This window comes from Canis lupus, chromosome 11, assembly GCF_003254725.2.
Source record: "Canis lupus dingo isolate Sandy chromosome 11, ASM325472v2, whole genome shotgun sequence".
NCBI classification, from domain to species: Eukaryota; Metazoa; Chordata; class Mammalia; order Carnivora; family Canidae; genus Canis; species Canis lupus.
In genome coordinates, this window is record NC_064253.1 from 34,924,744 (window position 1) to 34,940,230 (window position 15,487).

General features: G+C 38.3%; 1 protein-coding gene and 1 pseudogene across 8 annotated transcripts in view; both read right to left on the minus strand.

Annotated features, from left to right (window-relative positions):
- Nucleotides 1-15,487, minus strand: part of TTC39B (tetratricopeptide repeat domain 39B) — a 131,017-nt gene that overhangs the window by 47,331 nt on the left and 68,199 nt on the right. For 6 of the 8 annotated variants that reach the window (XR_007413993.1, XM_049116137.1, XM_025432266.3 and 3 more), the window contains 3 exons: nucleotides 8,141-8,236; nucleotides 3,732-3,842; nucleotides 815-946 (listed from right to left, as the gene is read on the minus strand). Coding sequence is in view for 7 of the 8 variants with exons in the window: in XM_049116137.1 (XP_048972094.1) it covers nucleotides 815-946; nucleotides 3,732-3,842; nucleotides 8,141-8,236 (339 nt within the window). In the remaining variant the exon portion in view is untranslated. The remainder of the gene's footprint in view (nucleotides 1-814; nucleotides 947-3,731; nucleotides 3,843-8,140; nucleotides 8,237-15,487) is intronic. The other 2 variants (XM_025432265.3, XM_049116135.1) reach the window with 1 other exon arrangement.
- On the minus strand, nucleotides 8,256-12,007 carry LOC112649801 (small nuclear ribonucleoprotein-associated protein B'-like; annotated as a pseudogene).

Sequence of the window (15,487 nt, forward strand, 5' to 3'; positions counted from 1 at the left end):
CTGTATGGCTGAAATCAGTATTTCTGTGGTAAGAGGTACCAGCAGGTGAAGAATCACTTAGAGTGCAGTATTTGGAAACTCTCTTCATTTGCAGGTTTGCAATATAATTACATGAGGATATAGCTCCATGTTAAACTTCACCAATGCTAGTTAACAGCTTTTGCTGGGATCTTGCTATACACACAGAGCAAAGATTAAAATAAAACCGAAAATCTGTCTCATTTTCCAACCAGAAGTGTTCAAATATGTCCTTTTAGACAAATAAAGTTCTCCCTTCACCCACCCAAGGGAGACCCTTGAGAGATGTGTGCTCCTGATCCCACAGACATCTCCCTTAGTCCTTCCCTGTGGCCCAAGCTACCAAAGAAAGAAAGAAAGAAAGAGAGTAGAGGTATAGATGCCAAGTGTTTGGCCAAACAAGAATCTACCATAATTCCGCCCCCCCCTTTTTTTTAAGATTTTATTTATCCACGAGAGACACACAGAGAGAGGCAGAGACACAGGCAGATGGAGAAGCAGGCTCCATGCAGGGAACCCGACGTGGGACTTGATCCGGGGTCTCCAGGATCATGCTCTGGGCTGAAGGCAGTGCTAAACCGCTGAGCCACCCAGGCTGCCCTCTACCATAATTCCTAATAGGAAATTTTAACTCTATTACATAAAACTACTGAGGCCAGGAAGCTTTGAAGAACCAGTCCCTTATAATTGGGGCAAACTTCAAACAGAGCTCTCCATTAGGCAAACCACACTCACTTAATCACACAGACATAAGGTTTGTAGTCATATCTCAAGTATTTAATTACTCAATTCATACTTTTGGCAGGTTTGTAATGCGTCCTTCATGGCAGAAATGCCATTTTGGATGTCCTGTTGCTCGAAGGTCATGACCGCCTGCAACACCACAATGGTACTGTAGCCCAAGGCATGATACATACTTTCCTTAGCCCTGGAGGCAAAACACAGGGAATTAATACCTTTCCATTCAACTTGAAAGCATTCAGCTCTTGTCTGATACTAATCAGGAGAAATCCTAGTAAATGTATACTGTGACTTTTATAGTGATAACTTTTATTCCTATATCATAATCACTGAAATAATATAGACTGTGAAAGACATGTCCTGAAAAACACAAATATCAAGCACTTTCCATATTAAGCCTACACAGGCAGCACAGAATGTTCCGTGTTGAGTCAGAAGACCACAATTGTTTTAAAAAAAAAAAAGAAAAGAAGATCACAATTGTTTTTCCCCGTTTCAGCACACGGGGGCAGCCTGTGGATTCTTTTCCTTAAAAACGTTTCAAAGCAAACCAATTTTTCCCAGTTGAACACCAGGCAATATATCTACTATCTTTAACTCTGATATAAGTACTAAAAGAAATGCCATTGGAAATGCATTTGGTGACAGAGAAATTCTGATATGTTTTCAAATAAAGACTCTTTCTTTAAAACCAGCTCCTCTCCACTCTCAGTCAGAAGTCAAAGAAAAGCAAGATTTTTGCAATAAATTAGGTCAGCCACAATGGGCCTAGCCAAAAGTATATTTTAGACCTCATATCTAATATAATCCCATTATCTACAATTCCTGACTAAAGTTCTTAATAATTTCAATTACTAAATTATCAGTGAGAATTGCTTGGATTCTTAAGGGCATTAATTAGTCTTAATGTATGGCACATGCCAGGATTTCAGGCTGTGAAAACCTCACTCTTTCCCAAAACTTCTCATTATGTCAATTTTTTATTTATAAGAGTTAAAATATTAATGCACAATTTCGTTTTTGATTCAAATATAATGAACAACAGCCCACAGGTATGCAAAACAAATACAAGCCACATTATTCTTTTCCCCCACGGAAACAATCTAAACATCCTTTGGTAATTTGCAGTTTGTCCTGACTAGTGAGGTCACTGGCTGTTGAAAATACCACAAGGAGTTAAGAGCAGCCCAAAGTTAATCATTTATTGTGGTTAAACCTCCATTTTAAACAGAAAGCTCCAAGAGGGAAAAAACAAAAAGCTACTCAAGTGGGAAAAACATATGTTTAACAGTGAAACTTGCATAAAGAGCAGGGAATATAAAACGTGACCAAATAAAATACTCAATCACTTCTTTTCATTCCACATTATGACTAGCTGGGTATCTGAGACAGAGAAAAAAGGAGTCCTGTGTGAATAAAAAAAAAAAAAAACAGAGACAGCCAGGCAGGCTGAGAGAGGAGAGACAGAAAGAAAAAGGTTGGCAGGCAAAAAGAGGAAGACCGAGAAGGAGAGACAGACAATGGAGAGAGAAAGAGGTCTGAGGGACTGGGAAGGACAGAGGGAAATGAGGCAGGAGATAGGGCAGACACACTGGACAATGTCCTTAGGCCGTGGGTTTTACCATCTATTTTATCATCTGTTCCTAACCTCTGAAATACTAATTGATCACAGCTCTTCTACATCTTAATAGAATTACCACAGCAGCTTCTCAGGAGGTAATTTAATCTTTTAATTTTAGTTTGTAGTTGACGTACAATGTTGTATTAGTTTCAGGTGTACAACATAGTGACCCAGCAATTCTACACATCATTCAATGCTCACCACTATAAACGAAAGTCTACGATCAGAGTGACATTACCCTACTGACCAAAGAAATGAGATTCCCACTATTGTGCCCAAGTAACCTTCTTTTTTCAAGATTTTTATTTATTTATTTGAGAGGGAGAGAGAGAGAGAGAACACAAGTGAGGGGATGGACAGGTGAAGAGGAAGAAAGCTGATTTCCCACTGAGCAGGGAGCCTGATGCCAGGCTTGATCCCAGGACCCTGAGACCATGACCTTAGCCAAAGACAGATGCTTAACTGACTGAGCCACCCAGACACCCCCTCAAGTAACCTTCTAAAAAATCATTATATAAGGTCTAAGCTTCATCCAAGTAAGTGACTGTGTTTGACGGCACAATGTAAGATTATTCCTGTCAAGTTCCAGTCACACTGTAGGGGGTTCTGGTAAAGAAGACACCTAGTATAAGGGCTGAGCCCAAGTTTTGCTGCCACATTTGAAAAAGGAACAGGTATTATTAAGTGAAATTATATTGCTTAACTTATTTATCACAAAAATAGGGAGTCCAATAACATTTTTTATTATCTTAAATTTCTTTTTAACATTTGAGGCTAACATAGTCTAATTCTTCCCATCCCATTTCAATGAAAACTTTTTTCAATGATATTTAAGCTTTAGAGGAATATTTATAAAAATATTTCACTGGGGATCCCTGGGTGGCTCAGCGGTTTAGCGCCTGCCTTTGGCCCAGGGCGCGATCCTGGAGTCCCAGGATCGAGTCCCACATCAGGCTCCCGGAATGGAGCCTGCTTCTCCCTCCTCCTGTGTCTCTGCCTCTCTCTCTCTCTCTCTCTCTCTCTATGTCTATCATAAATAAATAAATCTTTAAAAAAAATATATTTCACTGAAGAAAGCAAAATGAAGCTCTACAAAACTACCTGACAATATTTGAACACACATAGAAATTAAAATATGACAAAGAATCAGAAACTTTCTACTGATTAAATTTGAAAAGACAGATTTCTTAGCTGGATATTAAAACTGACCAGCAGTAGGGGGTCTCAAATTAGCTTAGTAATATTCAGATGGAAATGCAGATAAATTAATTGACAAGTATGACATCAAAGAAAGAATCCCCAGGAACATCTGAAAAAAAATATTTTACCCAAAAGAAATAAAGTTAATTACCATGGTCGAAGCAATTCTAAGGCATCTGTAAATTTGTTACTTAGAAATAAGTTCAATGCCACTGCACATTCTTCTAGGCCACACTTGAGATCCACCTTGTTTGATGTTGACCTAAAGACCAAGAAAAATACACAGAATTTCTATAGTTTTTACTATTATCACGTTGTTGCATAGGTGTGTTGCATGCACACTTGGGGACAGAAAGGCTGGAATTCTAACTCTACCACTTAGAACCTATAGCTTTAACCTTCTGAAGCCTGGCTTGCTCATATGTAAAATGGGACCATCACCACCACCTACTTCATGAAGCTGTTGTGAGGATGGAATAAACTGACGAATAAGGCTCATAGCAGTCACAAAGCCCACAAGCGTGGAAACCACCTTTACTCATAGAGGAGAAGTGTTTCAGTTTGATTACGTAGGGAGGGAAAATGTGCTTTAGTGGAAAATTATGCATTACTGTCTTACCTGTAGAAGAGACCCCTTCGGATTGCTTTTTAATTCTATGGGACCTGCCTTGCAACTCTGTAAATTGTACTTTCTTTTTTAATTGGAGCATAGTAGACACACAATTAGTTTCAGGTATACAACATGGTGGGTGATTCAACTTATCTAGTTTGGCTATACTCACCACAAATGTGGCTACCATCGCCATACAACACTATTATAACATCAGGAACTATATTCCCTATGCTGTGCCTTTTATTCCCATGACTTATTTATTGTGTAAGTGGAAGCCTGAATCTCCCTTCTTCATCCATTTTGCCCATCTACCCACCCCCTGCCCTCTAGCAACCATCAGTTTGTTTTCTATATTTAAAGGTCTGATTCTGCGTTTTGTTTATTCATTTGTTTTGTGTTTTAGATTCCACACATAAGTGAAATCACATGGTATTTGTCTCTCTTAGTCTGACTTATTTCACCTAACATAATACCCTTTAGATCCGTCTTTGCTGTTTGTTGCAAATGGCAAAATCTCATCCTTTTTTCATGGCTGAGTGATATTCCATTGTACATATACACCACATCTTCTTTATCCAGTTATCTGTGGATGGACACTTGGGTGTTGATATCTTCCATATCTTGGCTATCTTAAACAATGTGCAATAAACATGGGGTGCATACATCTTTTTGAATTAGTGTTTTCATTTTCTTTGTGTAATTACCTAGTAGTGAAAATGGATCATAGGGCCTTCCTATGTCTACTTTTTCAGGAACTTCCACTGTTTTCCACAGGAGCTGTGCCAGTTTACATTTCCAACAATAAAGCACCAGGGTTCCATTTTCTCCACATCCTCACCAACATTTGTTATGTCTTGTCTTTTTTTTTTTTTAATTTTAGGCATTCTGACAGGTATAATTGATATCTCTGTGGTTTTGATTTGCATTTCTCTGATGATTAGTGATGTTGAGCATCTTTTCATGTATCTGTTGGCCATCTGTAAGTCTTTTTGGAAAAATGTCTATGCAGATCCTCCAACCATTTTTTAATCAGTTTGTCTTTTTAGTGTTAAATTGCAACTTTGTAAATTGTAACTGATAGCAATGCAAAATAATTGTTGTCTATAGACATGTAAATTTTATCTAGACTAGCAGAGGTTCAATTACCTCTTTTCCTTCACTATACAAGAAGCTAGTTTTGCTGACTTTGGACATTAATTTCAACATGCTTTTACTCCATATAAATTTGTGCTGTTTCAATTTCTCCTTTGAGTTTATTATAACATCTGCTTAGTTCATGAGTTAAGTAAAATCTTGAACATGTGTTTCATTTTTACATCTGTATAATCATTATGATTTTACCCTTAATTAAAAATTATGTTATTTATGATTGATGGAAATTTTGCTCTTTAAAATTAGGGCCCGGGCAGCCCCAGTGGCGCAGCGGTTTAGCGCCGCCTGCAGCCCGGGGTGTGATCCTGGAGACCCGGGTTCGAGTCCCACGTTGGGCTCCTTGCATGGAGCCTGCTTCTCCCTCTGCCTGTGTCTCTGCCTCTCTCTCTCTCTCTGAATGAATAAATCTATTTTTAAAAAAATAAATAAATAAAATAAAATAAAATTAGGGCCCTCAGGATGCCTTGGTGACTCAGTCAGCAAAAGTCTTGAGTCTTGATTTCAGCTCGGGTCATGATTTCAGAGTTGTGAGATGGAATCCTGTGTCAGGCTCATGTCCAGCGTGGACCCTACTTAAGATTCTCTCTCCCGGGGGCACCTGGATGGCTCAGTGATTGAGGGTCTGCCTACAGCACAGGGCGTGATCCTGGGGTCCTGCGATCAAGTCCCACATCAGGCTCCTTGTAGGGAGCTTGCTTCTCCCTCTGCCTATGTCTCTGCCTCTCTCCATGTGTCTCTTGAATAAATAAATAAAATCTTAAAAAAAAAAAAAAGATTCTCTCTCCTTCTGCCTCTGCCCCCTCCCAAAAATAAACAAATAAATAATTTAAAAAAATAAAATTAGAGCCTTCTCCAAAATGTTTTGGATAATTTTTTTTTTTTAAGTAGGCTCCATACCTAGCATGAAGCCCAACACAGGGCTTGAACTCAGGACCCTGAGATCAAGACCTGAGCTGAGATCAAATGTTCTATGCTTAATGGACTAAGCCCCCCAGGCATTCCTATATAACAACTTTTAATAGGAAAATATTTCAGTAAGTAAATGAGCAGTATAATGATTTTTAAAAACTTAACATCAAATTTCCATGCCACCAGCCTCTTCAAATTCATTCCTTCAAACATAAAAACAAAACCCCACTTCAGTTACTCCTCTACCAGAAATGGGTTCTGATGATTTTGCCCAACTGCAGGCTAATATAAGTGCTTTGAACACATTTAAGGTAGGCAAAGCTAAGCTCTGATGTTTGATAGGTTAGATGTATTAAATGCATTTTCAACTTATGATGAGCTCATTTAGGATGTAAGCCCACTGTAAACCAAGGAAGATCTATAAATGTTGATGCAGTAGTTACCTAGGAAACTATCAGATGAGTTAGAGGTCAGTCAACCCTGAGAGAGAGACTCATATTTCTAAAGAAAGCTCAGATTTCCATGAGCAGAGACATATGGTGTGTCATCGTAATGTGAAAAATAAATGCCTTAAAAACCTTAGGAGTTATTTTCAACTTCATCTTCATTCAATCCTCAAATAATTGCACCCCTTCCTTGTACTGTGAGAGCTGAGTCCTAAGACTTATTGCCAAGCCCATGAGTGTTATGAACACACTCACAAGTAGCTAAAATTTCAAATGCAAAATCTAAATGCTAAAGATCCGTATAACATAAAGTTTAATAAACTTATAAGGATAGATAAAAAGCCCTTTCTCATGGTACTAAAACATAGCTTTTACAGAGTTGCCTTTAATAACTATAAAGGAACAACCTACATGTTCAAAAATAAATAACTCATAATATTAATTCTAGAATGGGCAGGAAAAGAACATTACTTAGCAACTGTGATATTATAAAAAAATATTAATGGAAAGGAAAAATACCATGATATATTGACTTTTAAAAAGCAGGTACAAAAAAAGGATGGAGGAGCAGGGCAAAAAATAATAAAATTTTTAAAAAGCAGGTTACTAAATTGTATATTTAACATAATCCCATTTAAAAAAAAAATTGGTTCTATATAGAGAGAGAGAAAAAGAAAGGATACACACCCAAAAAAAAAAAAAAAGGTGACAGTGATGGTAACATACATTTTTATCTCTCTTCTGTGCTTTTCTATTATTTCCTAAATTTTCTACCATCAATGTTTCATAAAATGCTCTTTAAGCCAAAATTACAAGAAGAATGTAGGTAGAAAAATAATCTTACTACAACATTCAGTGAAAAACCCTATGGCTACATCCATATCAGGTAGAAGCACATGCCCAGGAAAAAGACTAGAATGAATATAGTTTAAGAAGTCATATTTAGGGGTATTTGGGTGGCTCATCAGTTATGCATCTGTCTTCAGCTCGGGTTATGATCTTGGGGTCCCCAAAAGTTTGCTTCTCCCTCTGCCTCTGCCCCCTGCTCCTGCTCTCTCAAATAAATAAATAAAATCTTTAAAAAAAAAAAAAAGTGGTCATATGTATGGTGGATGTTCCTCCTTTCTTCCACTGTCACTAATGCTTGGCAATGTGGTTATATTATCTTATAAACAAAATTAATGATTTAAAAAATTTTAAGATAAAAGACTCAAAAAGAGAGTTGTACCCCACATGTTGAATTTAGTTTTGTTTCTTTTTATGTAATTGCACCACCCATTCACAGAGACCCTTAGGAGCTCTTTGTCTCCTTCCCTAATTTGTAAAATGCACACTACACCTCCCTATTTCAGTAGTCAGTAACATCAATATTACAATTCACCAAAGGGCTGGAGTGGCTCTCCCCTGATGTCCCTAAAACATCTGCACCTTCTTCCTGACCTGCTCACATTAGACGATCCGAGCCGTCCAGAGGCCAGTTTGGTATCAAATGATGCAAAGGGATGGCTGCTTGTTGCCATATCTGTGCGAGAAAACCTATTAATTAATTAAAAAAAAAAAACAGAATGAGATTTTTATTTCTTTGTCTTACAGGAAAAGTCCACATAAATTCAAGTATACAACATAAATCCTTCAATTATTTAGTACATCTCACCTCTATGTCTAATCAATTTTAAAAATCAAGTAACAAAAATCTATCTCCTTGTACATGGTGAACATTTCTGAAATACAGACCAATAAAATAAACTTATTTTTTTATTCTAGTATACAAAAAGAAATTAACTGAAATCACCTCAAAGTTCTCCACACAAAGACAACATTGTATCCTGTATATAAATATCCTTCCAGTTCTTTTCCCAAGTAAATTTATACATATATTTCTATATTTTGTTAACATGAAATAATATGAAGAAAAAAGTTTTCCCTGACCCTTTTAGAGTCCCTGGCTGGGTCTGAAAATAAAATGCACAAAGATTAACAGGAATAAAGCATCTGAATTTTATTGAATTCATCCTGTCCACAGGAGCCTTCACAAGAGAATGAAGACTCCCCAAGAATCAGGAAGCTTTTATATTTGTGAAGAATTGGCAAGACAAAGGGGTTGGGGCTCCAGGTAGTTAGCGATGAAGAAGTAACTAGGAAATTAAGGGTTAGCTTAAAAAGGTTTGCAGATTCTCTAAATTGGTACAAATGCCTTTCTCCAGTAAAAGGATAATTTATTTCCTGCCTTTAAGGTAAAAAAGCGAAAGCTTTTCCAGTGTTTACTGCTTCTTGATTGCCTTCAGCTCAAAATGATTTTTAGGTCAAATCACGGGGTGACATATTCTATTTTCCTTCATTATATGTTTAATTTTTCCTGAATCTTTTCTTCTTGACAAATAGAGTTTTTAATCATAGTTAGTATAACATAATTTGTTACCCGCCCCTTATTTTGGGACTTGTAAAATGCTCCCTATGTTTTGCAATTACAAACAATATTGTTACAAGTTCTTTACTCACTTGCCTGATTATTTCCTGAGGATAAATTCTTGAGATAAAGCGCATATATTTTGCAAGGTATATTCTTTTTAATACATTTGATACATAATATCGTGGGAAGCATACACCACAGAGTGCTAAAGTAACAGAGGAGGTGGAGACTGATCCGGTTTGCAGACTCAGGCCTTTTTACTGACCGAGAGCTCCCTCCACTACATAAGGAGGCAGGTCCATGCAAGAGAAGAAAACTCACAAGGTAAGAATAAGCCCCGCCTTGTATTGTGATAGAATCACCAACCTCTTGCGTCCCTTCACCTTAACTGTACACAAGTCATGTAAAGAAAAGGGTTATTGATTTTCCCTTTAGTGATGCTTTTTTTTAAATTCGAAGATATGCAATGCCCTCAATTAAGTGAAGTTTGATTATATACATACCTCTCAGATTTCCCAATACCCTATAATATTTCAGATTCAACATTCATCTTGTCTTGAATATATCAAGTTCCCTAACTTTTATGCATCAGGTTAGGAGGAAATCAAGGTTCTCTCACAAAGGTGGTAGGGTGTGGGGTGGTGAGAGAGAAGAAAACTCCATACATAGTACGAAATGTAGTTTATGGCAGGTTGTTTTCTGTCACAAGACCATTTTTACCAGGAGAATAGAGGAAACACCCAGCACTTACACAAACCAGGCTCTAGAGCAGCGATGGTAACCTCTGCTCAGGAGCAAAGAAGAAAAATATCTACTCACAAGGCCATCTACCCATTTGGACCATTCTGACCCACATGTTCTATTACAGATTCAGTTATAAGTGCTAGAAAAACATGGTCTCTGAAATTACTGTAAAAATGACTCGTTTCTCATTTGCCTTCAGCTTTAGTTACAAAATTATCCCGATATTGAAATTTTTATGTAATCAAAACCAATCACTTTCCTTTAGCATTTCTGATTATGAGGTCATACTTGGAAAAATTTTTGCTCTACCAAGATTGTATAATACAAGTTTACCAATGCTGTTACTTTTTGACATTCAATTTGTTAATCTAGTTATAATTTGAATATATGATACAAGAGAGTGCTGCATATTTTTTCTTCCTCTTTTACTATTTTTCCCCAATATTTTTTTAAATTCTTAAGCGTTTATTATAAACTAGTTTCACAGCCTACAAGGAAGTAAAAGTAAAATGCACAGCCTGACGGGAAACAGGCAGGGAGATGAGGAGGGCCAAGATGAGTCTAGGGCCTTGGTGGGCCCATTGGGGGGGGGGGGGGACGACATACTGCATCCCCAGGAGGGGCATGCCCATCAGAGTTCCTCATCCAGGAGGGATCCCCATCGGGGGTCCCCATGGGAAGCCTCATGCCAGGTGGTGGGCCCATCGTGCCTGGAGGGGGTGTCCCTTGGCCAGTAGGTGGGGAGGACCCCCACGGCCGAACAGGTACTGGGCCGGAGCCCCAGCAATGCTGGCAGTGGCAGCAGCTACAGCGACAGCCACAGTGCCTCCTCCCTGTGGGGTCATCACCTGCTGGAATGGCCCACCAACTCCTCAGACAGGCCCTGCAAGCCCGGCAGGAGTCTAGGGCATTGGAACACCAGCTGGAATTCCTCTACCAGCAGCCCTGCCGATCCCTGGGCTCCCGGCAGCTCCAGCAAGTGGCACTCAGGCAATGCCAGTATCTTTGGGAGGAGGTCCATCTACTGTCACTGAGACCAGGTTCTCCCCACAAAGCAGCACCAGACCGAGGACTCACTTCTCTTTTCTTTCTGCTTGTTTTGAGTTCTTTGGCTTGATCTTCCTGAACCCATCACAGTCACAGAGGACCAAATTTATATCATTGTCAAAAGCCTTGAAGGTGCCAATGAAGATCCGGCCGTCTTGTAGGATGCACCTCCATCCTGTAGTCGATGTGCTGCAGCATCTTGCTGTTATTGCCCGTAGTCATGGTGGTGGTTCTGATGGCTCCGATTCCTGCCAGATTGCCCTCGTTAGAGGCCTAGACACCTGCCACTAGTCTGCTTCCTGCGGCCCTCCTCAAGATAACTTTTAAAAGATCACATATTTTCCCCAGTGATTTGACACACAAGAGATATAAAATGCTAAAATTCGGGACACCTAGGTGGCTCAGTGGTTGAGTGTCTGCCTTTGGCTCTTGTCGTGATCTTGAGGTCCCGGGATCGAGTCCTGCATCGGGCTTCCTGCAGGGAGCCTACTTCTCCCTCTGCCTATGTCCCTACCTCTCTCTGTGTGTCTCTTGTGAATAAATAAATAAAATCTTAAAAAAAAAATAAAAAGGAATTTCTAAAACAATAAAATAAAATTTTTTAAATAAATAAAATGCTAAAAATTTATTAAATTCTGCTAAAACAAAGTCTGCTATGCCAGGTAAATGTTGCATGTTTCAAAGCTACAATTATAGTACCTTTACCAGCCTTGAATTTAGCAGAATTTCAGAATTGTTAATAAAATGATGTTAGATTTTATTCACATTTTCAGAAACATAAAAGTTTAGATTAGATCCTTCTAGCCCTTTATGCTTTTATGTACATGTCCATAAAGTCCCAGAAATTCTATAGTATTTTTTTTAATGTTTTATTTATTTATTCATTAGGGACAAAGAGAGAGAGAGGCAGAGACACAGGCAGAGGGAGAAGCAGGGTCCATGCAGGGAGCCTGACGTGGGACTCAATCCTGGGACTTGATCCTGGGACTCCAGGATCACGCCCTGGGCTGAAGGCAGCACTAAACCGCTGAGCCAATTCTATAGTATTTTAAAATGTATATTAATATCATAGTAAGTACATCAGTCTATGAACTGATTTTTTTATTCAACAGTATTTTTTGATATAGATGTAATTCACTCAGACTACATAATATTTCATCAAGAATCTATTTTCTTCTTTTTTTATGATACATGTTTCAAATACAAAGTGAAAATGACAGGTATATATCTGGAATCCATTTTTGTATACAGTGAGAGCTAAATGTAATTGTTTCCCAGATGAATATGCAATTATCCCAACACCAGTGAATAATTCATCCTTCAGCTACTCCACAGATTGGAAGTAACACAAAGAGAAGAGCCCATGTCCTTTCAATGCCATCTTGGAGCATTAATGGGCCCACCAAGGAATATTTCATTCCGTAAGGAATATACCTTTCTTTTTTTTTTTTAATTTTTATTTATTTATTTATGATAGTCACACAGTGAGAGAGAGAGAGGCAGAGACATAGGCAGAGGGAGAAGCAGGCTCCATGCACCGGGAGCCCGATGTGGGATTCGATCCCGGGTCTCCAGGATCGCGCCCCAGGGCAAAGGCAGGCGCCAAACCGCTGCGCCACCCAGGGATCCCGGAATATACCTTTCTTCGATTTACTATCTACTACTGATTAAGGTTCACATTATGTAAAATAATATGTAACTTGTAGATTTCTTTTCGTCTGGTAATTATACAAATACTGCCTTATAGGAGATTAACAAGTTTTGCATATAAAAATCTTACTCCAACATTCTTCAGTTGCCCAAATGCTCCTAGAACCAGTCTTACCATCTTGCTAATTTCCTCATCGATAAATAAATCTCTGATGTTAAAAAGAAAACCACAAGCCTAAATGATGTCACTAAGGCTGAGTCCCAACCTGGGGCTTAATAACCAATCTAATTCTAGTTTCAACCTTCCCCCAAGGAAGATGAGGTCATCTGCATGATAAGACCTGCTGCTCTTCCTCCTAAGGGAAAGCTACCTCGCCTGAAAGGATCCTTTTCTTCTGCTAACAACTTCCTTGCCCCACCTTTCTTCTTATAAAAAGCTTCCATTTAGTACAACCCCTCAGAGCTCCCTCTACTTGCTAGGTGGCATGCTGCCTAATTCATGAATTGTTTAATAAAGCCAATTAGATCTTCAAATTTACAAGGCTGAATTTTGTTTTTTAACACTCTACTTACAATACTACATTTTCACGTTTATACACATTTATTCAGGTTTTATCTTATTTCCTTCAATAAACGTTCCTAATATATGGAACACTGCACTGAGGTTCAGATATCCTCCATGCTAAAAATGCTCCTCAGATTGCTTCACTTTTAGAATCTGTACCACCAAAGTAAGCACAATTATTAAAAATTTAACTGAATAGAATGACTTGATTGTTCTACTTCTGAGCTTATATAACCTAGATGTTAAATTCAGAAGTAAGAAGAAATGTATTTTCAGCTAGTGAAAAATACTGTTATTGAGTTGATGGAGGCTAAGAAAAACATACATCATATTTCAATTACAGGTATCAGTATGTTGAAAAATTGGTTCTTCTTTTGCCCCGATTTAATGATTTATTTTAAACATTTAAACAGTTTTATTGATAAATAATTTTATTTTAAGCTATATAATTCACTCATTTAAAGTATACAATCAAGGGCTGATTAGTATATTCTTAGAGGTACACAACTATCATCACAATCTAAGATTTTATTTATGTATTTATTTATTTATTTACATATTTGAGAGAAAGAGCTGAGGGGAAGGGCAGAGGGGGAAGAAGAGAGAATCTTAAGCAGACTCCATGCTGAGCGTGGAACCCCTACACAAGGTTCAATCTAACAACCTTGAGATCATGACCTGAGCATAAGTCGAAAGTCAGTTACCTAACCAACTGAGCCATCTAGGTGCCCCTATCACCACTATCTAATTTTACAACATTTTGTCACCTAAAAGAAACCCTATATCTGGGATGCCTGAGTGGCTCAGTGGTTGAGCATCTGCCTTTGGTTCAGGGTGTGATCCCAGGATCCACAGATCGACTTCCACATCCAGCACCCCACAGGGAGCCTGCTTCTCCCTCCGCCTAGCCTATGCCTAGCCTACGTCTCTGTGTCTCTCATGAATAGATAAATAAAATCTTTTAAAAAAGAGAGAGAGAGAGAGAAAGAAAGAAAAGAAAGAAAAGAAAGGAAAGAAAGGAAAGAAAGGAAAGAAAGGAAAGAAAGGAAAGAAAGGAAAGAAAGGAAAGAAAGGAAAGAAAGGAAAGAAAGGAAGGAAGGAAGAAAGAAAGAAAGAAAGAAAGAAAGAAAGAAAGAAAGAAAGAAAGAAAGAAAGAAAGAAATCCTGTATCCATCCATTAGCATTCACTCCATATTTCCCTGTCACCTCTAGTCCCACTAATCTGCTTTCAGTATCTACAGATTTTTCCTAGTCTGGACATTTCATATTAGTGTAATTATACAATACTTGATCTTTCATGACTTGCTTTTTCACTTAGCATGTCTTCAAAAAACAAGTTGATGATGATGTATCAGTATTCTACTTTCATTGCTAAATAATATTCCATTGTATGGATAAAACACATTTTGTTTACCATTTTGTTCGTTGATGAGTACATGTTATTTCCACTTTTTGAGTACTTTTTAAAAGATTCATTTACTTTAGAGAGAGTGAGAAAGAGAAAGAGAGATGGGGGGAGGGGCAAAAGGAGAGGGAGAGAATGAGACTCTCAAGCAGACTCCCTAACTGAGCACAGAGACAGAAGAGGGGCTTGATCCCACAACCCTGAGATCATAACCTGAGTCAAAATCAAGAGTCAGATGCCAACCTTCTAAGCCACCCAGGTGCCCCCACTTTTTGGGTATTTTGAATAATGTTGCTATTAACCTTCATGTACAAGTTCTTATGTAGACATATATTTCATTTCTCTTGGGTATATACCTAGGAAGGTAATTGCTGAGTCATATGGTAAGTTTATATTTGACATTTCAAAAAGCTGACAATTTTTCCAAGTGGCTATGTGATTTTACATTCTTATCAGCAATGTAGGAGGGTTCCAATTTCTCAACATCTTGACCAGCACTTCTTCTTAGTGGGTGTGATGGTATCACACTGTGGTTCGGACTTCCATTTGCCTGATGAGTAAGGATGTTGAGCAACTGGTTCAGTAGTAGTAATGGCCATTTTTATATCTTCTTCAGAGAAACGTTAACCCAAGTTCTTTGGCCATTTTTTAAATGGGCTATTTGTCTTTTTATTATTGAGTTTCATAATGCTGCAACTAGGTAAAATCACTAGGTAAAACTATTTTCAAACGAAAATCTTATAGCTACTTTTAATACTTTCTCCTCTCATTCAAATCATAATTAGTAAAATCAATTCAAATTTAATTTCCCGGGCAGCCCGGGTGGCTCAGAGGTTTAGCGACACCTTCAGCCCAGGGTGTGATCCTGGAGGCCCAGGATTGGGTCCCACATCGGGTTCCCTGCATGGAGCCTGCTTCTCCCTCTGCCTGTGTCTCTGCCTCTCTCTCTCTCTGTCCCTCATGAGT